Genomic DNA, 24,730 nt, shown 5'->3' on the forward strand with positions numbered 1-24,730 from the left:
TGCTACTTGTTGGCCGTTAGTCTTTGTCCTTCCCCCAGCCCCAGGCAACCACTTAACTGCCTTCTATGGATTTACCTTTTCTGGACCTTTTTTTAGAGATGGAAGCATTAGAATGTATTATTTTATTTCATTTTTTTGCATTTGAATTCTTTAACTTAGCCTAAGATTTTTATAGTTCAATCATGTTGTAGAACCTTCCTTTATACTGCTTCATAGTATTCTATTATAGGATATGCTGTATTTTCTTTATTTATTCATGATGGATATTTATGATGGATATTTGAATTTTTTCCAGTTTGGGGCTCTTATGAATAATGCTGTTATGAACTTATGCCTACAAGTTTTTGTGTGGACACAAATTTCATTTTCCAAGAGTGGATTGCCAGACTGTATGGCTAACTTATGTTTGACTTTTTGAGAAACTGCCACACCTTTTTTCAAAGTGGCTACACTACTTTACATTCCCACCAGGAAAAGGTGAGAGTTCCAGCTTATTCACGTCCTCACTAGTACTAGGTATTGTCATTTGTTAGTTTGTTTTTTGTTTTTTGAGATGGAGGTCTGCTATGTTGCCCAGCCGGGTCTTGAACTCCTGGGCTCAAGCAAGCCTTCTGCCTCAGCTTGCTGAGTAGGTAGGATTTCAAGTGTGTACCGCTGTGCCCAGTTTATTGTCTGTCTTTTTGATTTTAGGTATCTTAGTGGATATAAAGTGATATCCCATGATTTACATTCCCCCAATGACTAATGATCTCTTCATCTGCTTAGTGGCCATTTGCATATCTTTTTTGTTTTATTTTTATTTTGATAAACTATTCAAATCTTTTGCCTGTATTTTTATAATGTTACTTATGCTCTTATTTTTGAATTGTTAGAGTCCTTTATATATTATGGATATAAGTCCTTTAACAGATACACGATTTACCAATATTTTCCCAATCCATGGCTTGCTTGTTAATTTCCTCCCTCCCTCCCTGATTTCTTCCCTTCACTTCCCTTCTTGGGGATTGAACCCAGTGTCTCACTCATGCTAGGCGAGTGTTCTAGTGCACAGTTCTATCCTTTTTTAATTTTATTTTTTGACACAGGATCTCACTAGGTTGCTCAGACAGGCCTTGAACTTATGATCCTCCTGCCTCAGCCATTTAAGAGACCAGGATTACAGGTGTGTACCAACATGCCTAGCATTTTGTTAATTTTTAAAATGATGTTGTTTGAAGTGTAATATTTTATTTTTGATGAATCCAGTTTAGCAAGTGTTTTTTCTTGATTATTGTTTTGGTGTCGTATCTTAAAATTCTTTCCCTTATCCAAGGCCTTGAGAATTTTTCTCTTATATTTTCTTCCAGCTGTTTCACAGATTTAACTCTTACTTACAGCCCTCCAGCCCACTTTGAGATCATTTTTGTGTGAGGTGTGAAGTAAGGGTCTGAAGATATCCCCTCTGTATGTAGATACCTTAACCCATCATTAAATCAAAATGGACAACACTACCTGGGAGTACATTTGCCCCTCAGAACCAGTCTTGGATATTTAAACACGGCAGGGTCTCTATGAGGTTTCTCATATCCTCTGTGTTAGAACATTAGTCTGTCATAGCATGTAAAATCCTGTACTGTAGTGATGTGCATTTGTCTGCATGCCTTCCTGGAATATGAGCTTATTCATCTCTGTATTCTCGGTGGCTGAAATATAGTAGGACCTATAGTAATTCTGGTTGCATGTGGTTAAGTATCAACCCCTAAGAATCATGAAGCTCTCTCTCCCTGGCCCTCTTTTTTTCTTTTTTCTTCCTCAGTATTTAAAACACGCAGTTTTTCTTCCTCAGTATTTAAAACATTTGCAACAACAATAACGATGAAAGTAGTCCAGGGAACCAGTTTGTACAGGAAAAGGAATAAATCATTCTAGTTGACAGTACCCAGATTTCTACAGAACTGCTTTGTAGCTTTTTGAGATAGACATATAAAAAGGGACAGTGATTTGATGGGACTTGAGCATGGTGATGGATAGCTGCTCCAGTCCTAATGAAATAGCATATCTAAGGAAACCTGGAAACCCTCAGACAGCAGACATGCAACCTGCTCCATCTCCATTATTCACTCCCAGTCATTCTGTATTTTGTCCTGCCACATATCTCATTGTCCCCAATTGATCATAGACATGTGCCCTTTTTCATCTCTTGACCTATGTACTTCCTGTTGTGGCACCTGAGTCACAAGTTTTTTGACCCCACAGGTGTGACAACAATCAGTGCCCAGTGCCTTAGGGATTTATTTTAAATTTGTTGTGTTGAAGTTTGCTTCTTTTTCTTTATATTTAGGTGGGAGAGAACTGGTCTATTTTCTCCAGATGTTTATTGAGGATTTAGTATGTATAAAGCTCTGCACCCTATACTCTGTGGAAGGCACACACCCTCACACACACACAAATACAAATACCTACATTTCCTCCTCCAGGCCCCACTTAACACATGATCCTTTCCCAGGGGGGAATTTCAATACATTTAAAACATTGGTGAAAGAAGAAGAAATATTGCCCCAATTCCCCCATGTACCTGTGCAAAATCTTGTGAGGTTTTCCCAAATCCAGCTGAGAAATAATCTTTCCTTATTGTCAACTTGAGCAGGATTCAGTGAGCAATGTATTTGGCTATTGATCTTCTTAACTATGTCATGAAAAGCTCTTAAGTCAATCTCTTAATGTTAGTTGTTTTGAGACAGGAAGATAAGGGCAGTGATGATTACAGGATTTGGCAGGGGCTCTCAGAATGAGACTTGTCCCCTCTGAGGCTAACCTGCTCATAAGTTTGAATCATATCAAACAATAGGGATCAAGCACCTGCTTAAAGTTTAAGATCAAACTTTTTAATATCCACCTTTATCATCTCACCTTTCATGTAGTTTAAAATACACAATTTAGAAAAATGATTAGGCTGGGATTTGGGTCCCAAACCTGGTTAGGAATTCTGCACCTGATACTGGCTGTGTGTTCTTGTATATACTGCATGATTTCTCTGAACCCTATAGCAATGGTGCTTCATACTTGTCTCACAGAGAGAGCAGTTACAAAGTTTGACCAAGAATTGTAGGGAAGCTGTATAGACCTACCTAGTGCAGGAGTTGGTGATAGATGACTGTCATTACTACTGTGTTTGTAACTATTTCTGTGCTGACATGATTGTGCTGAGTTTGTTGTATCCATGTGATTTTTCCATATCATTCTGGACTTCATATGGTGTCACTTGCTTTGACTTTTTTTTTTTTAATGCTTTAAATTTCTCATTTAATCATACATTATGGATACAGTTGAGTTTTTTCTCATATTCCACTCACCTTTTCCCTTCAAGAGGTCAGTAGTCCTTGAAACCTGTCTATATCCTCTTGTTTAAAAAAACTCACCCAATAATAGATTAATATTAACTCAGTAGAATCTAATTTATAATCCATATTTGAGTTCTCTTAATTGGTATAGTTTGTTCTTGACCCAGGATCCACTTGAGTTTGTGCATTGCATTTGGCTATTGTCTTTTTCAATTCCTTCTTATCTAGTGTGCTCTTTCTCTGACCTGTCCCCCATTATATGTCTTGACAGTGTCATTTTCTTGTAGCACCCCTGCCGTTTATCCTGTCTAACACACTGTATTCTAGATCTGCCTGGTTGTCTCCCCCAGCCTGTGATACTGAGGGGCTGCAGTCCCAGGGTGCTTCCGCTGGCCCTGCTGTCTGACTTCCCATGATCCTACTTATTCTCTCAGAACTTACTTCTCTGAATTATGAGACTTACAATACACAGCACAGAAGATGAACATGAGTTCCTCATACGATAATTTACATAAAGTCCCCAGCAGACTCCAGGCATGTGCTAGACCTCAGAGCATTCGGAGAGGTGTGAGGATCACCAGTCAGAACTGAACGGGTCGAAGAGCGGAGCCTCCCAGCTGAGGGTGGCCAAAGGCAGCCGAGGTTAGGAGACTTGCTTCAGTTCATCTTCCTTTCTTGGATTCATTGCGCTGAGATGTGGAAAAAAGAAGGAGCAATGGGATTCTAGAGACTGATGCAGCTGACACAGAAGGGCTGCTGGATCAGAAAAGCTCCTTTGAAAGAGAGCAACTTAGTTTCATGCTGGTCCAGTTCTGAGGTCCTGGCAAGCCCTTTCTGCATGTGGGCACGCTTACAGACTCGGGTAGCCTTCAGGTAATTGGGAACCACAGTCTCCCTTCACCACCACCAGATGGATCTCTCCCTCTCTCAATGTGTTATCAGCCTGCTTATGCCTGGAGGCTGCTGCTGTTGCTGTATTTTCTCATTTATTGCAAGAGCGGCAGGACACATACACAGAGGGCCCCTGAATCTTGAAAGTGTATCCTATTTGAGGTCTGAGCTTTCAGCTCTTAGTAAGAGGAGCCCCAAAAGACACAAGTCCTAATCCTTCTGGGGCATGCCTTGGTTTTCCTAAGATCATGCCAGAGACAAAGACTTCCATTCAGATAACTGACTCATGGTCAGTGCCAGTTGAAAGTATTTGGAGGCTTAGTGCAAACTCAAAGTGCTAGGCTCTTGTTTAAAGTGCAAGAAAAAAGTGCCATTAAAAATACCAAAATTAAAATCTTATTTCTTTCTTCTGTGGTCTTTTTTTTTTTTTCCTGAATTGCCATGATGTTTTTAATTTGCAGTCAAATGTTGTCCTATGAAAAGAAACATTAAAAATGTGAAGTATTAGCATGTATTTTACCATTGATCTTTATATAGTGTAAGGCCAAGTTTGTTTTTATAGTAAAAACCACATAACAAAATTTACCATCTTATGCATCTTTAAGTGTATAGTTCAGTGGTGTTAAGTGCATTTGCATTGTTGTGATCCATGCTGATGCCAGCTTTAAAAGCAAGAATAAGAGCATCGAACTCATGTGGAGTCACTGAAATATAATTTGTATTTCATAGCTCACACATGCATATGTATTCCATTGTCAACAGGACGGTGAAACTCTACGCACAACTAACTCAGCTGTTTTTGTCTTGTCTCTCATGTGCACACCCTGTCCACACTCTCTACTTTTGGTTTACTGATGAGTAGAAAGGATTAAAAGCAAAGGAACTACAGGTAGCCTGATCTTTTTCTTTCTTTTTGTGTCATCATCTTTTGCATAAGTGATTGGTTAATTTAAGGATATAACATCCTTGTGAAGAAATGATTTGATAGATTTCTGGGCTCCTTGGCCAGTCAAGCTTCTTAGGATAACATTGCCTGCTTTCTGCATTTAGAGGATGTCGATTTTTTTTCTTTTTTTTCTTTTTTTCTTTTTTACAGACTGTATTTTGGTTCATTGTATACAAATGGGGTAAATCATTTCATTTCTATGGTTGTGCACCATGTAGATTCATACCATTCATCGATTTCTAAGAGAATAGGTTTTCAGAGTTCCCACCATGAAGAAATGACAAAAGTATGTAAGGTAATGCACATGTTAAATAACCTGATTTAGTCATTTCACAGTGTAAACATATCAGAGCATCTAGTTTTACACCAATAAATATATATATAATTTTTACTTGTCAATTAAAAAGCAAAACAAGTTCTGATTTGAATGGAAAGAGGGGTCTCTCAGGTCTGTTGACACTTCCCACTGAACCCCTGTGCTTCCTGGATCCACTAAAATCTTGTGAAGATAGGGTTTCAAGGATGGTAAAAACACAAATGGGATCCCAGTGGCTCAGAAGGCTGAGGCAGGAGGATCTTGAGTTCAAAGCCAGCCTCAGTAAAAGTGAGGCACTAAGGAACTCAGTGAGATCCTGTCTCTAGATAAAATACAAAATAGAGCTGGGGATGTGGCTCAGTGGTTGAGTGCCCCTGAGTTCAATCCCTAGTACCAAAAAACAAAAACAAAAACAACACAAATGTGGTGTCAAAGAATGGTGGTGGACAAGTTCTTCACCAGTCTCCCTTCTCCTTAGATATTTGCTCCAAAGATCCATCAAACTTCACTTATACATATTCCAGGATAAATTAGTGAACTTGTCAAGACAGAAGCTACAGAACCCCTCTGTGCATGGGACCCTGTGTGAACTGACCCTGCTCATGGTAGATATTTCCAATATGACTGCAGGAAGAGCAGATTCTTGAGACAGCACTGCTTCGAAAATCTTTCAATCAGATCCCTTGGAATCATCAGTCTGGATCTCTGAGGCCCTGTTCCCGCTCCCATCCCTTTCCTCACTGTCAGTAACGTTCCTCCAGGTGTCAGTGTGACAGCCTGAGGTAGGATTGGATAGGCAGCATCCATCAGGTATATTTAACTAATTTAAACTCTTTTGTGAATCAGAATACCGTAATTTTATAAACTATATAAAGCATGAGTCACCCAATGATATTTTATTGAACCAACTATGTTCTAGAAGGTCCAAGTCTTGTTCATAGTTATGACTGAAGAAAGTATCATCAGTCCATTCTGCAGCGAAGGAATTGGAGGCCCAAGTGAGGAAGGTGAAATTTGACATCCCTCTCTCCATTACATTAGAGGTCTCCCATTCTGATTTCAGACCTTTGTTAATCACCCTCTAGTCAGAGGACTGAAAGAGAACTCCATTCTCTAAGTCACCAGCTCCCTTTGAAGCAGTTCACGTTTGCATAAAACCCTCCAGGTAAGAAGCACTCGGGGTGCACCAGGTGTGATCCCAGCAGAGAAAGCTCTCGTTATTTTGAAGGTTGCAAATGGATTTCAAAAGTGGGATTGTTCCTTTTGGTTACTTCTGGAGATGAAAGTGCACAATTTTTCACAACATTGTTGTTTTTAAAAGCTACCAGAAGCCATATATATATATATATATAATTTTTTTTTTTAATGCAGGATGTCACTCCCTGTAGTCTCTGTAGTTCCCCTGTGGTTGAACATTTTAATCAGCTGTTTTTGTGCTTTAAAGATTTTTCATTTGATTTACAACTTGTAGGAGTGGAGTTGCAGTGAGTAATCAGGAAGAATGCCATAGAGAGGACAAAAAGAAGGTGAAACATAGCGTTAATAATTTAGTTTCAATAACCTTAAAAGGTTTACTGTTCACTTTTAACCTTGTATCCCAAAAAGCAAGCTACTGCAGTGAATCATAAAAACGTTTCTTTTAATTTGCAAGTCATTTATCTAACTACGCTTGCAGCAACTCATGCATTTGTTAAACAAAAAGGTCAAGATGCGACAGCTGCTGTTCCATTCGATTTTGGCCATTGGAGGTCGCCTTACCTTTGATTGGAAAGATCTTAGAATTGAAACTTTGTAGAGGCTTGCTTTCAAATTTTATAGATCATTATATTGCCAAATTATTAATTTAATAATGTTTTAGTTAGTACTGAGCAAATCAGAAAAGAGACTTAAAGTGGCATAGAGGCATAAGAAATTTGAAGTGATTTTTGATGGGGACAAATGGACTAAGAGACTTAGAGGTGAATATTAAAACCGACTGTCAAAACTTAGGGGGCAGGGCTGGGGTCAGGCTTGGTGAGGAAGTTTAAAAACACCTGCAGACTAGAAGTTTAACATCTCAGGAGGCCTGCTAAATTAACAGGGAGATTTTTTTTCACCCAGATCCCATTACCAACCCGATTAAAACAATCCCTATTGAACGCTATTCCTGCGCCATTGCATAGGAAATCACCAGGTGCAGTGAAGGTGGGGCTTTGTTTCATAATCATGAAGGGGGTGCCGCTCTTCCAGAGTAAATGGGAGAAAAGCCAGTGGCATATTTCTTTGCAGGGTCTTCCTTGTCTTTAAAATGTAAGAATACGTATCACGATAATGAAAATCATTTCCCCCCTAGAATTGTAATTTTAATATCTGCTATAATGCGAGTCGCGGGCCTGTTAATTTTGGTGTCTGGGGAAGAATTCCTTGAGAAATATCCTCCTGCCGTACCCCTCCAACCTCAGCGGGGCACTGGTCTCCTCGGATCACCTTCGGTGATTGGACCTTGAAAAACAAGAGAGGATGATGTTTTAGAAATCAGAGAAGAAAGGCAAACTAGACTCTCACTTTTTGACTTTCACTTTTGTATGGACAGACCCAACTGAAAGGGAACTAAAAGTCCTGTAAAACTTCAGTGTACTTGGATTTTTTAATGGAAGCATTTAAACTAGGGTCTTCTTCTTCTTCCTGGGCCTGGGAAACACTGTCCACTACTTTGGGCCTATCGCTAAAATCCGTGATGATTTGAACTGCTACTTTCAGCATTGGCTGATGGGCAATTGGAGTGTACTCTCAGAGAGTCAAAGTAGAATGAGAACCTAGAAAAGAATCCTAGCTCCCCCCATCTGTTCCCAGGTCCATTTTATTTCTGCTTCTTCAGAATTACTACACTGTATCAGTCAGGGCCTCCACTGGTCAATGTGGGCACTTTTGTACTAGTTAGAAAAGGCCACCAAGCCTTTTCTAGAAATGCCAATTCCTCTCTGCTGGCATTGTATTAGAAAAGGTATACTTATCCCATTTGCAACACAAATTGTTACCATGATTACAGACTGACAGACTGTGATCCCAAGAGTGACAACTTAGTCATGGCATCATGTAGTGTGTAACTCGGGCAGCTGTATCATGAAAACCTAATTCGCTGTAGGAAAACCTTCAGTATAAGAATCAGCGTCCCTCTAATCAATCACTAGTCTTGGTGACTGAGCAAATTATCAGCTTCTGAGCCTGTTGCTTACCAGTTTGAAAAGAGAACAGAGCTTCTGGCCTAGTGGATACAAGGACCCTGATGTGCACATGGCAGGTTGTCTATTGTAAGGTTCTTGCCTTGTGTGTTCCAGACTTACTTCATGAATCTTCCTACTAATGTACTCTTGAGCTGAACGAAGAATCACTTGAGGTTGTGATGAGGGGGGCTCCACTAAAACAACCAATTGCTTTTTCATGTTTTAGTTATTTGCATATACTCTAGTGTCTCATGTTTTGGTGTTATTTCCGTGTGCTTACTGTTATGCAGAAAATGTGTCATTGTTAATTCTGTGCTTGCCACCATATTGCTTAGGTTAAAAAAAGTGGAGATTAAACACGAGATTTTCTTGAAGGTCTTCTTTAAAATAAGTGATATCCAGACTCCCATCAATTCAACAAAATTCTTGAGGGAGTTTCATGCATTTAATGAGTTATTTTATCCGCAGTGGGCTCTCTCCTGTGTTAGCATAAGCTATGGGACAAGGGCCTTGAAGCTTGAGATTTGGGAACTACGTAGATGGTCAGTTATCTAATCATGGATCAGAAGTAGACTAGGAGATTGACGTCCCCTCTTCAACCCTGTTTTATCCCTTTGCCAGTTCTCTGTCTTTCACACTTTGGACCATCAGTGCACTGTTTTTAAATCTCATGACAACCCTATTTGTTATTTCTTCCTTCTGCCAAGTGTTTCTTCAGTTGGACCGTCAGGTCTTCAGCTTGACAATTCCCTGGATGCGTCTCCTCTTCTGTGAACTCCCTCTCCGACCCTGTTGGCTGTGACTTCTTCACTGTTCTGCATTAGAAAACATTCAGCCAGTTTAGATTCAACAGAGGAGCCCTCGTTTCATTTCCAAAAGCAGATATCTTCTTAAAATATCCTTACAGTCTATGATCCTCAGGTGCCACTGATTAGAGGGTGCATGCCTCCGTGTTTCTCCCTCCATTAGCATCCCCATCCTTGTGCCCTCTTTGCTCATCCTCATCTACATGCTCCATGTCTCCCCCACTCCAGCCTCTCTCTCAACTCGGCTCTTCTCCTTTTGTACTTTCTCCAACTTTTTCATTGTTGTCATCATCTTTTTTTTTTTTTTTTTCAAATTAAGTTTTACAACCTTAAAATGTTTTGTTTTGTCCTTGGAGAAGTGACGCAAATCGCAAGCTATTTCTTGCCAGGCTAAAATCCCACAGGTGTATTGACTCCCTGTCACCTACTAATCTGTGTGCTGTGCAGAGGGGGAGTAGCAGTGGAAAGCTTTGAAGTCCTCCTTACCCTAGAATCCTGCTTTCCCCAGTTCCAACAGTGATTTGCTATGTAGAAAACTGGTTATTTAGGCACATCACAGAATTGAGCATGTTTTAGGGGGCTATGTGGGAAGGGTTAGGATGGCAGTCTGCTTTAAATACTGGACATTTAGAGATACTCTTGACTGACAGCTTCAGACTGATTATCTGTAGCTTATTTCTTTTTAGTGGTTAGTTAATAGAAGTGTCCTGTGAGATTTTCAGTTCCATAAGTTTTCCACTCAAGAAACAATGATGGCCAGGTGCAGTGGCACACACCTACCTATAATCCCAGGGGCTCAGGAGCCTGAGGCAGGAGGATCACAAGTTCAAAGCCAGCAACTCAGTGAGACCCTTTCTCTAGATAAAATATTTTTAAAAGGCTGGGGAAGAGGCTTAGTGGTTCAGTACTCCTGGGTTCAATCCCTATCATCCAAAAAAAGAAAAGAAAAAAAAAAAAAAAAGACTGAAAGAATGATGGAACACCTATGTAAGATACTCTATGCTAACTCCTATACTAAGAATAAAAAGATAAATAAGTCATTTGTATTCCATAGAATCTTCCGGATTACAGTCTAATGGATTGTGAAATCAATTGTGTATTAGTATCCCTCGTTCTCTTGACTCTCCTCAGTGTGAAAATTCAGAGACTATTTCTCCAGAGACTGGAGAACTATCTGTGGGAAGCTGGTGGTATGTGTATGGAATTGGTTGCAAACACAGTGCCAGGAGTCACTTCTTCACAAGCTGGCTCCTGCCACACGATGTGTTCTGTCCCCACCCCTGCATATCATTCTTCATTACATTACTGTATCTATTTTTTAAAGTACTTGTCATTATCTGAAGCTATATTATTTCTTTACTGTTTGTTTTCTACCTCCCTCTTTACAATTGTGGGTCCCAGAGGGAGGATCGGTGCTGGTCTCCTTCAGTGTTGCATTCCTCGTACAAAGGAACCAAGCCTTTAGTAGGAACCCAGTGAATGTGACATGAATATTCCACAACCAAAAATTCAAGTGTCTTGCCCTCAGACCATTCTAATATGTGCCAGACTCCAAAGGCTTATTGTATAGGGCTTTGTAGTTACAAAACATTTTGCTCAGGCACTGCCTTGTTGAGTTCACAACAATAGTATGGTCCCATACCTGTCCCACCTCTGGTCTGATATGTGATCCTCAGGGCCCCACTTAACAGACCTGGTCCTTGTAAATGAGCTTGCTTCACCTGGCACATCTCTGTGGAAGTCTTTGTAAGGATGACAGTGATTATGAGTTCTCCTTTGCAAAGGCTTATGGGAGTATTGAGACTTGTAGAAATGGAGTGTTTTCACAAGTGTGTAAGTGATATGACCCCTTCCTTTTTTGATAACCGAAGGACAACTTGCACTGATACTGTGGGCAATATCAGGTACTTAACACTCTGTCTTCCAAGTGATGAGTAGTATCAAGTTCTGCTGAGAGAGAGGGGGAGGGAGAGAGAGAGAGAGAGAGAAAGAACAGTGAGGTGGGCTCATCCCTGCCCAAGATGATGATGTCTTAGGCAGAGCCAGCATTATGGATCTCAGGCCTGTTATCTTCCAGCCAACCCACCATTTCTCATTTCCCATGCTATTTGAGGAAGAATGATGCTTTTATGGGTAATCATTTTAGGCTTCATAACTATAGAAATCATTTGTCCAATATACGGTTAAAGAGAAATATATTTACTTTAAATGAAGAGTTTGACATTCTTAGATGGACACCATTGGATTTGAATAGAGTTTAAAGATGCTTTAGCTCAGAACATGTGGACCAAAGCAGTGTTTTCTAAAGTGTAATTGGCTGTTGTGTTAATCTCTATGTCCTTAGTCAAGGAAATCACCATTATAGTTTTCACATGTGGGGGAAATCAGACGTGCTTTGTTTACATTACTGCCATTTATAAAACATTTAAAGCAGCTATTCTGCTGAATAAACATTCAAGAGGTTGAAGGATAAGCATATCACTTAAACTTCTTAAGACTAAACTTTCCAAACCATTTCCTGCCAGAGGGACCCAACAGCAAAATTGCAAACTCTGTGCCCTGAGATGAGATAGGCTGAATTAGATTAAGCAGCTTACTGTTGACATGTCTATTGATCTGGGTTCCGTGCAGTTTCCTGTCTCTGCCAGCAGTCAGATGGCTGTATACAATAACACAGTGACCTGGTTTATGTGAAATTGGGGACTCCAAGCATCAATTACTCCAGGAAGGCAGTGGCACTGGGAGATAAGGGTAAGCTGCTTGCAGTGTTTAAGACCACTAAAATCCAAGCAACATATTTGCTGTCTAAAACGTTGCTTATAAATTTGACAGTGTTCCATTTATAAAATTTCCAAAGAGATCAATTTAGTGTTCTTCTCTGCAGGTAGTCATACAAATAGCATTATGAATGCTTATTGTTAAAGTGGTGTGTCCCACTTGCTCAATTTCATGCATGTTTCTTAAATATTTACATACAATATCGAGTCGGGTGGCAGGACATCAAGAATGTGTGGAGCCATCTCAGACCATCAGCTGCGCCCAAACCAGGGAATGAAGTTGAGAAGGGAATGAAGTAAGAAAAAAGTCAAATATTTGACTTGGATATTTGCATTCTTTTTTTTTTTTTTTTTTTTGTGGAACAATCAAGTAGCATTTTTTGTGAAACCAATCAAATAGATAACCACCTTTTTTTTGGTATATCTATATTCTTACATTTGTTTGTAAAGGGCAATCATTTTCTGAAATATCAAATAGATCTTTAGTGCAAAAAGAATGGCAAATACAGAAAAGCAACAAATATCACTGCCTGGTATAATTATTTTGAATTTTTTGATGCAAGTTTTTCAATAATTTTTTTAAAATACATTTCTCTTCTATACCTACTCACCCACTTCTTTACTAGACACTCATTTGATTTTATAAGTTTTTTTTTTTTTTTCATTTTCTTTCCTTAGTTACTTTCCTAGGTAAAGGAAATACAGTTTCCCTAGAAGAGTGTTACCTCTTAACTTCAGACATTTTAGAAAGATCGAAGTCGAGCCTATGTTTATACACTTCTGAAGTTGGGTAACCAAGAGGCATTTTATAATCCATGGAATTCGACTTTTAAAAATTCTTGATGGGTCAGCTCTTCAGGTCTGTTCATACAAGTTGTTCTTAAGTTTCATGCTTAAAATGCAGCTCCTTATTCCTAGGAGATGTTCACAGAGCAAATTCCATGCTTTCGGATGAAACATGTGCTAAGAATTGTATAAAAGGATAGAATTTTTGAAAGTGACATTTCAGCTTGCCTGTCATGACATTTTATGTACTTTTCAATACACATTTATCTCAGAAATATCTCCCTTACTTTATTACAGGTAGAAACAGAATTTCACATAAAACTTAGGAAATCCCTTAAATATAGTACTGATGGAAACCAGATCTGGAAATTTGACAAGTCTGGGCACATTTTACTAATTTAATTGTATTTTTCAAGTTAACCTCCTGAGATTGGTACAGCCCTCAATCCGGCTTTGCAATAGTCACAGCATTCTTTTCCACTTTATACCTTCCAAATGTGATGCAAAATGAATGTATTTAAAGTGTGTTTAGCATTTACTGGCATAGTTTTAGGTTTTATCTTTTAATGAGATTTTAATTGGTTTTATTGTAGGATTTATGCAAGGTGCCTGGAATGCCAATAGATGAGGGAGACCTAATAAGTAAAACGGACCATTACAGTTAATGCTACCATGACAGCCCCTCAGCAAAACCAGCACAGGAAGTTCCCGACTGTGTCTGACCCTTAAAGGAAACCAGGCCCATTCATTTGAAATTTTTCAGTTGGCCTAGACTTTTTGAAGTGCTGAAAAAAAATTCATCTCATAATCTTCCTTTACGGAAAAGTCCTGACTCTGTAAAGTTTTAATTATCTTCAAAATGTCACCTTCTGATGTTATACTTTTCTGAGAGTTGTTAAAGCCCCTCCCTTTGAAACTTGGAGGCATTCATTATACAATGAAGAACTCAATATGAACAGCCACACTTTCCTTCCCACCTATCTAGTGGTGGTAGCATCTGGAAGGAAGACCAAATGGGAGGCTTAAAAGCTATTTTTCTTTCCTGTCTACCCAGAAACAGACCGTGCTACATAACTTAAAACCAATAAAGGCCTTTATAGTCAGTTTAACTTGTCATCAATGGTGAGGAAAGAAGCTGAATTCTTTGATAAAAATTGCACATATAGCCAGATTAATAATGGCAGTAACTTCATAAGGCTCTCTGAAATCACAACATGCCCCCACTCTGAATTTGTGGACCCTGAAGAGCAATATGTTTAGGCCACTTTACTTATCAAAGGAGTCCTCCTATAGGAATTCATATAAAAAGTCACCTTGTAAAAAAAGAAGTTGAAAAAAGTTAATGGTTTGTCCTCATTGAATGAATAGTCAAAAAAGGTGGAATACATTGCCAGCTGTGCCTCCTATCCTCTGAGCTGCCTGCACAGTTGTTTGCACTTTCCTTTTTTCCTGTTATTTATGTGTCTATCATATGTCTACAAGAGGACTGTGAACCCTTTGAGGGCCTCTCTTTTATCTTTGCATCCCTCACACAACCGAATAGTGGGCTATAGACCTAGAATCCTTGGTAAACATTTATTTAATCACTAACTTGAATCAGGTTAGACCAATAGGTTTTCCAGACCTGAGTGGAATGTAAGGAATTAGAGTGGTATCCAAGTTAGCTTCATCTGCTAGAAGACCTGGAAGGGTTTTATAAAGGCCCATGTTAGTGGGAGGAACAGAAAAGCCAGGGAAGTTTTAGGTTAACTTGAGATGATTTTAAGAGAGCCACAGATGAGGAGAGGTGTTGAAAGGAAGGGACTTCCAAACCTTTTCCCTACACTGCTGCCTCTGAGCCTGAGGGTTAGCGAAAGTGTTGGTGAAGGAGCATCCTCTTCTGATCTTTAATCATGAGTGTCTCCTTTCTGTCCACCTCAATATGAAAATCTCTGACCAGGTCACTCTGGATTCATTGATGACCTTTTCTGGCTGCAGGATCGTATCTAGGCATTTTGTTATCTTACAGTTTGAGGTCAGTCCAGAGTTCTCTCATCCCACAGTCAGCCTTATTCCTAGTCATCTCCACCTAGTACTTCCTCTGACCTCTCCCACCAACTGTCTCATTGTTTCCTGTTCCACTGGGCGGGGGGCAAGGACACACCAGACAAGGTGTTGGTCTTCTGCCTTTTAACATACGTGGGAGTTACTTCCCTAAGTGAAGCTCTTTTCTAATGATCTCTATAGCCATCAAAATCGGCAGAGTTTTCAGATTTTTGAATAATTGAAACAAAACTGGTGGGGGTGCAAGGAAAAAAAAAAAAAAAAAAAACCAAAAACAAAAAACAAAAACAAAAAACAAACAAACAAAAAAATAATAAGGTTCAATTGGGTTAGAAGAGATTGCCAGTTGGGATCAGGTTAGAGAACTCTGAAGGACAGAAGCCTGTCTAGGGAGGTGTTGATAGCCACAAGGTCCATAAGAATGGACCTGTATAACAGGACCTCAATTTTGCACATGATTTTATTAAAGGTATTTCTTAAATATATATTGAAAAATTTGTGAGAACATAAGGAAATGAAGGCATGGGGGTAGGTAAAGGAGTAATAATGAGTGTTGATTTCCCTAATATGACTCATCCGATAACATAATAAATTTAGAATAATAGTGATTTGTTCAGGCTTCAATTAGTAGATATAAGAATGAAGAATGGAGGAATGGGCAGAAATAACTGTGGGAGTGAAATAGAGAACTAAGATAGACGGAGGAAAAAACAAAGAGTCAAGAGGGTCTTGGACACTGTCAGGTTTTTTTTTTTTTTTTTTGTTTTCTTTCTCGGTTGTGCTGGAATCACACCCAGCGCCTTGTGCATGCCAGGCAAGTGCTCTACCACTGAGCTATACCCCACTCCAGTTCTAAAGTAAACTTTTATATGATATACCCACAAGTGGCAGTGCCAGGGTCCCCATACAGAGTGTTGGAGTGATCAAGGAGATGATTCAAATATTTAACAGACAAGGAGACACTTGTGCCAAAACAGACAGACATCTCTACTCCATTTTCTAGAACTTTGATTTTTATTCTTTTGTTCCATTTTTACCTCTGTGTTCTGCTTTGCCCTGTGTCCCCCTCTGCTCAGCACACACCCTTCCCAGATTCTAAGTGGCATGTCGTTTTCCCACGTTGTGACTATGATCCTAAAAGGAAGCACACACTTTCAAAAAAGTGGCTTAGCAGAGGGGAAAGGGCCCACTTGGGTCTTGGGATCACATAGAGCAGAACCAGGCCTAAGCCTTTCTCAGCCATGTCCCATGTCTAAGACCTGAGACATGTTTTCACATCTCTTGATTGGAAGTGGTCACTCTGATCTCACAGAAATGTAATAATTAAGGGTCAAGGGAGGAGAATGAACATTTATCTGTGCTTATAATGTGCCAGCAACGGACTGATGGTTGTGTATTATCTGTTCTCAGTTCTTGTGATAATTCAGTGAAATAGGTATGATTAACTGAGATAATGCACAGAAATACCTAGATGTAGTACCTCACATACACCAAGTCCATAGAAATGTAATTTCTCTTCCTTTACTTTGGTAGTTGTCACCTGGACTGACATGGAAGAGTATATTGTTACCTTCTTCTAATATTGGGGGGAATGTAGGCCCCAACAGAGCGCTACCAAACCTTTTACCACCACACTGTTGAAGACTCAAGTTAGGAAAAACTTGTCCCTAGTCCCAAATGGCCATGGTGCCCTAAAGTCTAGCTGTCTCAGAAGTTGTGTTCTCAGGGTCATCTCAGACCACTGCATTTCCTGAAAAATGGATCTAGGCTGTGGCTGTGATAGCAATAATATGGTGAATGTCTTCCAGATGGAGCGAAGAGGTGGGGTCACTCCTGTTTCAGAAGGCATCTTTACAGGTAGCAAGTTTGTGGTGATTAATATCTATAAACGTACTCAAGAGAAAGTAATACATTATTTCCATTTTATTCTACTTGGTATCCTTCTCCTCCTTGTGTGTAGAAGGGTAGAAATAATGGAGCTGCTCCAGATCTGCAGGAGGGATCAGGCTTCAGTGCAGAGGGCAGAATCCTACAAGAAAGACTTCCCATCCATGAGTCCCATCCAATACCTCATCCAGGATTCACTTGAAAACTACATGGGACAATTCACCCATGCAAGAGCAGTCCTGATTTGTGTTAACATGTCACAGAATTCAACCACAGCCTTAATGATTGGAGGAAGAAATAAAACCCCAACTATTTCTCATCCTTTCTAATTCCACTTCTTTTCACCACCTAAAACACATGAGCATGTCTATCATATGTGCATGCATGACCCATTTTTACATTTTTTTAATGGTAACAGGAGGTATGTTTACATGTTACATGTTGGGAAATTCTTAGTCCTGGCCTTGCATTGAACATATTACACAAAGACAATGTCATGTAGATGTTCAAGAATTCTGGAAAATCTTCATGCCCTTACAATATGTGCCTAATTTTAGAAAAATATGTGTTGGAAATTCAGTGACTTTAATCTTTGCTAGGGAGGATTTTTGATAACTGAGGATAAAGTCTACGTATGACTGATAATGAAATTGAGTACTTATTTTAGATTTCTATCCATAAATATCTATATAGTTTATCATCCCTACAACTTTGTGACAAAAATAATAATGTTAATGATAGCTAATAATAGCTAACATTTATCAAATACTTTTCTTGCAAGAATTTGCATGCATTTTCTGAGTTTTTACAGCACCCGTGTGAGGTGCACACTTTTTTTTTTTTTTTTTAAATACCACTCGATGTACTTAGAACATATAGAGAAGCAATTGAACAAAGTCCCTTATCTAGTATGTAGTAGAATCAGGATTCAAACCTGTGCCTCTCTAACTCTAGTTTCTTCACTCTTGTTTAGGAAATTTCAGATGAGGAATATTTTCCCTTTTTATAAATGTTGTTAATTTTCTACTTCCCCCACAACACATTAACACTGATGTCAGTTATCTCATGAAAGAACAGAACAACAGTGCTTTGCTCCTCAGAGCAATGATCTACCTTACTCAAACTGCAGTACTATCACTGATGACGTCTCCATGGCAGCCCTGCCTCTTTCATTCTAGAATACTTAAGAGCATGATATTAAAGGAAGTTAAATAATATGGAGTCCTTTGGGCTCCTGATAAGTAAATAATCCTTGACCAAATATTCTTTTTGATGAGGATATTTTTCCTACAAAATGAAGTTTAATTCTCATTAGAACAATTAGCACATTCCTATGTTAGTTACCTTTTGACCCAAGATATGGGTTTTAAAGGAATAAGGATTTTTAGGTTACTGAATGAAATAGAAATTCTGAAACCACCTCCCCTCCTCCACCACACACACGCAGACTTTCTAGCTAATTTTAAGTGACAGGATTACATTTGTTTTGTTTTACTTTTTTTTTTTTCTGGTCAAGATACCATATGTGAAAATGTAGTTCACTCTCAAATAATATTACTCTCCATAATAACCATAATGTGTGTGTATATATACATATCTGTGTATATATACCCCCCTCACATACATTTATTTCTTAAAGTTTAAAGAACTTGGTGTGTAAGTTCTTGTTGAAATACACACACACACACACACACACACACACACACATATGTACAAGTTTATTTCTTAAAGTTTAAAGAAGTTGGTGTGTAAATTCTTGGTAAAGTTCTAGTATGTATTTTTTTTTTTTTTTCCGGTGCTGGGGATTGAACCCAGGGCCAACTGAGCCATATCCCCAGTCCGTCTAATATGTATTTTTATAGAGATTTCAAACATCCCATATTGGGGACTCCTTTTATTATTATTTTTGAAGATATCAAAACCTATGACTGCAAATGTCTGAAAGGTCCTCAGAGATCTTGTCTCAAGCCTGATGCTACAGAGCAGCTGGGGTTCTGTTGGCTCCTTGAGGTTTGTGTATGAAACTCTAAAGTTAAAAAGCCACTGTTGAAGCATTCTGGTCACAGAGAACCAGTGGCTGGGCCACACAGCTCCTACTCTGGAGAAGTGCTGGGAACCATTCCTATATGCATGGCACTGTCCCACCAGCATCTTTACTCCTCTCTTCCTTGGGTTACCTATGGTCTTTAACCCTGTGCAAAATGAGACTCACAAGAAACGAGCTGTAGGTGCGCCTTTGCCATGAGGTGTGATTTATTAGTAAACAGTCTTGTTAAAAAACACACTAAAAGCCCTGAATTCCCCTGGCGGTGCTGATAAGCCTTTTGAAGGTGGAAGACAGAAAGAATATCATTAGTAATGTTAGCTGAGAAGCCACTTGTATGGCTTTTCTCATATTGAACAACTGAATAAATAGTCATGCAAAACCTCTGTAATTTGGTTCTGCTTCCCACATTCAGGCCACCTGCAGACAATCTTCACTTATGCGTCATCCTTATTGTCAATTACTTTTCTTTGCTAAAATACTTCTTCTTTAATGAATGCTATTATTTGCACTTTAGAGAATGGCTCATTATTCCTGATTTGACTTGTACTCATGACAGAAACTGATTTTTTTTTTAAAAGAAGATACATAGAAGAAAAAAGTAAATCATGTGTTCATCGTTATATCTCCAAAAATGCAATTCTGCTGATTTATGGCTTAAAGCTGCTCATTTTTTAGCAAAAGTACTTTCAATTGTTTTACACCATAGAGAATATTCAACCTTTGAAGAATTGGAAAGGTGTGTTCTTTGTATGAGATTCCCAGGCATATTTTGTCCAGAGACAGTTCATTGCTTTTTTCTCTTACAAAAAGTTAGAGAACAGTCTCTTTTGATATAAAAATTTCTGTTTTCTGAAAAAGGACAGGAGGCACTTAAAAAAAAATCAGCCATTTTAAGTTTTCTATAAAACGTCAATGTCCATTCTAAAGGGAATTTGTATCACCTTAAAAACTAAACTCATACTGGTTATCTTTAAAGTTAGAATAAAAGAATTTAAAATAAACTCTTTTGGTGCATATCAGTCGGGACTTTCCATAAAGTTTACTGTGTCTCTTTATTGGTGTGTGTTTTAGGAATTTATAAAGGGGGGTATGTCTCAGTAAAAGAAAAGGGTTGTGTGTGTATTTAACCCTTCACTGACTCTATGCTTTATTTATGTGACTCCCTTTGTCCTGAAGTAAGTGAAACTCGATCCATAGTGTCCCATCCTGCAGTGACCTCAGAAGGACAGGGCAATTGTTCTACCTCACCCCTGCGAATGCTTTCACAAGGAACACCCCCACCCCCACTTGGGTTTTGCTTTTTCTGTCCTGTCTTACTTACACTAACTTAACTCAAAGGAGGTCCACTCTATCAACACTCAGCATAAGGGTTGCTTATTGAAAGTACTTGATGCAGTCCTCTCATTTTTAAAATTTATTTTATACTTTTCCTCCACTCCCCACCCAAGAGTTGTGAAACAGACTATTTGAATGGGAGATAATCAGGAGAGTGAATCTTAACTAACTCCGAGCCCCTGTGCAAGAGAAAGGGAAAATGTATTTTAGGAGCTTAGTAAATAAAATTGTAAGCAGGGAGACTGTGCACCCCAACTTACCACGTACACAGGCTGACACCTGCCCCCCAGCAGATGGGGACTGAAAACTGGGCACAGGGTGACAACTTGGTACGTATTTTTTGATGAAACTGGGTAATCCAGAGTCCAGTACTGATCCTTTTGATCTATGCAGAATACTGTTTTCCTTTGACTATCTGGGACAAGACCCATGTCTAGTAGGAGCCTAACAGATCTCAGGATTAGCAGGAGGTACATAAAGAGGGCTAGCTTATTTCCTGGTAGTGCTGGATTGGCTGAGACTCTTTTCTGATAGCCAGGGACATCCTGAGACTTGTAGCCTAGCTTCCTACCCCCAAAGTGCTAAAGATAAGAAATGAATAGCCAGGGGCCCTCCAGCAGCCAACTGGCTGTTCTTTTTCACTCCCAGTCCGTGTTCAGGGACTCAGTGTGGTTCTTGCTCCTCCTTGCCCACAGCTGCCTTTGGTATCTGCTTCCAGACCCTGCCCTTCTCCTCCTCCTCTCCCAGGAGAGCCTGGGTTCAATGAAATCATATATGTGATTGATTCAAGTTTCATACAGGGGGAACAGCTTTTTAAAATCATTGATTCTTCACTCAGACCCTCCTGCCACATGGTGGCTGCCTTTCTCCCCAGTCTCAGATTTAGTCCTTAGCCCCTAGTTGCTGGGGTTTGATGGTAGCAGTCCTCAGATGCCCAATCTCAGGGGACAGGTTGACTCTATCCAGAGCACACACCTTCACCTTCTTGTGCTGCCTACCAAGAGCTGAGGTAGTTATGTCAGAAATAGGTCAGACAATCCCTGTCTGTTGCTTTAACTAGACCTCAGAGGTTAGAGGACCAGCATCAGGAAGGTGAGTCCATGCACTTCCTATAGGCCCATCTCTGCTGCCCTCATTTCCTTGTCCTTCTTCACGCCCTGTCTTTGACCTGGCACATCTTTGCTTATGGAAACTGGTAATGTGAATAGAATCAGGGGAGTATTTTTCTTTAAAAAAAAAAAAAAAGGTACAGAAGAATTTGAATACTTTACAAATTTGTTTTCTTATATGTTAAGATGTTTTCCTCTTTACATCTGGTCTGTGTTGCATTTTAAAAGAATTAGGCCAGTGTAGGAATATTTTTTAACTGAGATCAGATATCAATATAACAGACTAAATATAGTCAGATTAGGCAAGTTCAACAGAGCAAGTGTTAAAGATCTCAGTTCCTGCTAATTCGCACCTAAAAATTCCAATGACTTCAGCATCAGATGTCTCTTAGTTGAGACATACAAAATCAAAGATTTTTTTCCATTGTTAAGTATAATTGATTTCACTAGAGCCCTGAGGATGCTGTTGATGAAATGTGCTTATGATGCAAAGGTTTGCAGTGTGTTGTTTTCCAATTTTTTGAAGATGATTGTCCCCAGACTCGAATTACCGCTTACATTTGCCATAATGATGCACATACAATCATTTTGCTTAATTATGGTTGACTATCTAAAACTACCTTTCCCTTGAGTCCAGAAAGTTTTATTGGAGTTCTTTAATATGATGATAAAAATTAATGGACTTGTAATTAGATATAAGAGAAGCATTTCCAATGTTTGCCAAATAACAATTGTTTTATTTCTGAAGTTACACATTTCTGTATATGAGGCCATAAGATGATGTGAGCGCAAAAATCTTGGGCTGGCTTATGTACACATCAGGAAAGGTAGTTTGAAAATTATTTAAGATCTTCTTATAAATTTCATTGCAAAGGTAATGTTTTACTTTTAAAACGTTTTATTGTTGTTAAAATCAATACTATCAGTAAATGTTGCTGTGATTAACTTTCCATATACCTTCCATTTTCTAAATGAGATTTAGGCTTAGTCAACACATTTACTATTCAGAAATTTTTAATCAAGTGATAGAATAGGAGTCTGATTTACCAATATCAACTATACTCTAGCTGCTTTTGATCTTTAATCATAACATAAAAGGCATCTTTGAGGCATTTAGAACCTTCTTCAAAAGAGATCAGATATCTTCCAAACTTTTCTAGCGCATGAACAAAATATTTTGCCATGATTCCTATTTCATAACTTGAGTATAGTTTCTACTGTAACAAAAGCTGGTCATTGATAAATCAGCAGAACCCAAACATGTAGATTCCAAGCAGTTCTCATCTCTTGCTTTAGTATTTGGATCTGTTTGCTTCAGAAACTTTGTAGACCAATGCAGGGGGCTAAGAGTTGTTGGGAACTTTACTGATCTCAGAACAGCCATTCATTTGATCTGTGTCTAGGAGGAGAATTTCTCTATGTGAGCTACTGGTGGTTAATCCATTTTTGTCTTCATTCTTCAATTGTTGGTGTTCAGATTGAAGTGTTTTGCTTTTCCTTCTGTTGGTGGAAGCAAATAGACACAGAGCTCTCTCTTGTAGTATACTCACACTCCAAAATGCTATAAAACAACCTTTGAAATTGATCCATCATGTGTTCTTGGCACAGGAAGAAGGAGGAACTGGGGATGTGTACCCTGGGGCTACAGCTGGCAGCAGAACCTGGGCAGAGGGACACATGTTATTAGCAAAAACTAACTGTGCCTGCTTGGTGGTATTCACATGCAGGCCTTGGTGGAGTCAAGCTCTGGCCCCTCAGAATGCCAGGCAATGTATTTACTTCTCAGTCACCGCCAACTCAGGATGGCCATTGCCACTGAATCTAAGCCACTTTTTTTCTGAATCCAAGCCACTTGTCTTTCAAGTGTATCACAGTAGGGGAAATAGATCATGGAGCATACTTCAAATATTGCCATGAGAGTAACATGTGGAACACATTTAGACCCATTTACTTATGTTTTTAAATTGGAGATAAACTCACAAAGAATGGATTCTTCCATATAATTTGTTCATATCAATGCATATAAGTAATGTTACAGATGTAAAAACTTCATTTGGAATAAAAGCAAGTTTGTTTTACTGAGTTTTCAGAGATATTGATGAAATAGTTTTGGTCACCTACCGTGGCTTTGGATCCGGTGTGTAATGTGGTAAAGTCACTTACCTCGGTAGCTCCTTCTGTTCTTTATTTAAGCAATGTGGTATTTGGACTAGAATTGATGCTTTCTCCTTCCAATGAGTGTCTCTCAATCACAGTGGGTTCTTTCTCAATTCTCATCTGGAAGAAGTTGAAGATAGGTGTAATGCATGTGGTTGAAGTGCCTTTCAAATATTTTAGAAGCTTTTCTGACACTTCTTCCCAAGAGCAGTGGTGCTCTAGAGTGGGAATCTTGTCTTTCAGCACTGTCTCCCTGGGACCCAGCACAGTGATCAGCAGAAATAAGTGCTCAGTGAGTGAGTGTGGAACAGAACTGTGCTCTGCCCTTTGGTTGTTCAGGGTGATTGTGGTGGAAGCTGTGTATCTGTTGCTGTGGTCATTACAGAAATGTCTTGATAGGTGAAAACTCATTTGATTTTTAAAAAATACAGTAGGATTGTCCTTTTTGGTGAATTTCTCAAGGAATTTTAATCCACAAAATTGTACCACAAAAAGTCAACTGCATTGTATGTTAACTTAAAACTAAAATTTTAAAACATGTCTCCCCTTACAAAAGGTGTCACTCTCAGTGCTCTGAAAAGATGAACTCCTTTCTCCAAAACAGTCTAGGCCCTTTCCTAGAAGTGCCCTTTCATTTGTTTGAAATTTGTGTGTTTATGGAAATTTATTTAAGTAAACTCTTATTTATTCTAAGGATCTGCCTCATTATAAAATATCATCTTTAAATAATGGGAGAATACTTGTTTTATTCCAAGAAAGTTCTCACTTTGGAAATTGAACAATGGCTCAGTATTTCTTGAGGAGCAGCTTCTAACAGTAGTATTAGTGAGTAGCACTTATTGAGTGCCGCTTGCCATGAAGGTGCTGTTGTCCCTCATCTTCAGAACTCCCCAAAGTAGGTGTCTACATCCTTCTTTGGCAAATGAGAAATTAAAGACTGAACATCACCACCCAGAACACAGAGATAGAGGAATTGAAACTCAGCTCTGTAAGTCTTACACCTTTTCAGTTCCAAGCAGAATGTTCCCTGGCTGGTGTGTGTGCCTGGGTGTATGTACAGGCACACATATAGTGCGCACACACACACATACACAAACACATCAGAGG

General features: G+C 39.1%; 1 protein-coding gene across 22 annotated transcripts in view; it reads left to right on the top strand.

The window, feature by feature from the left end:
* PARD3 (par-3 family cell polarity regulator) overlaps positions 1-24,730 on the top strand; it is a 685,332-nt gene that overhangs the window by 575,721 nt on the left and 84,881 nt on the right. Inside the window, exon 23 of one of the 22 annotated variants that reach the window (XM_079107661.1) lies at positions 1,086-1,131. The exons of the other annotated variants lie outside the window; for them this stretch is intronic. Coding sequence (XP_078963787.1) covers positions 1,086-1,116 — 31 coding nt within the window. The 3' untranslated portion in view covers positions 1,117-1,131. Of the gene's footprint in view, positions 1-1,085; positions 1,132-24,730 lie in introns of those variants that run through there. 22 annotated transcript variants of the gene reach the window in all.

Source organism: Sciurus vulgaris, assembly GCF_902686455.1.
Source record: "Sciurus vulgaris genome assembly, chromosome: 12".
NCBI lineage: Eukaryota > Metazoa > Chordata > Mammalia > Rodentia > Sciuridae > Sciurus > Sciurus vulgaris.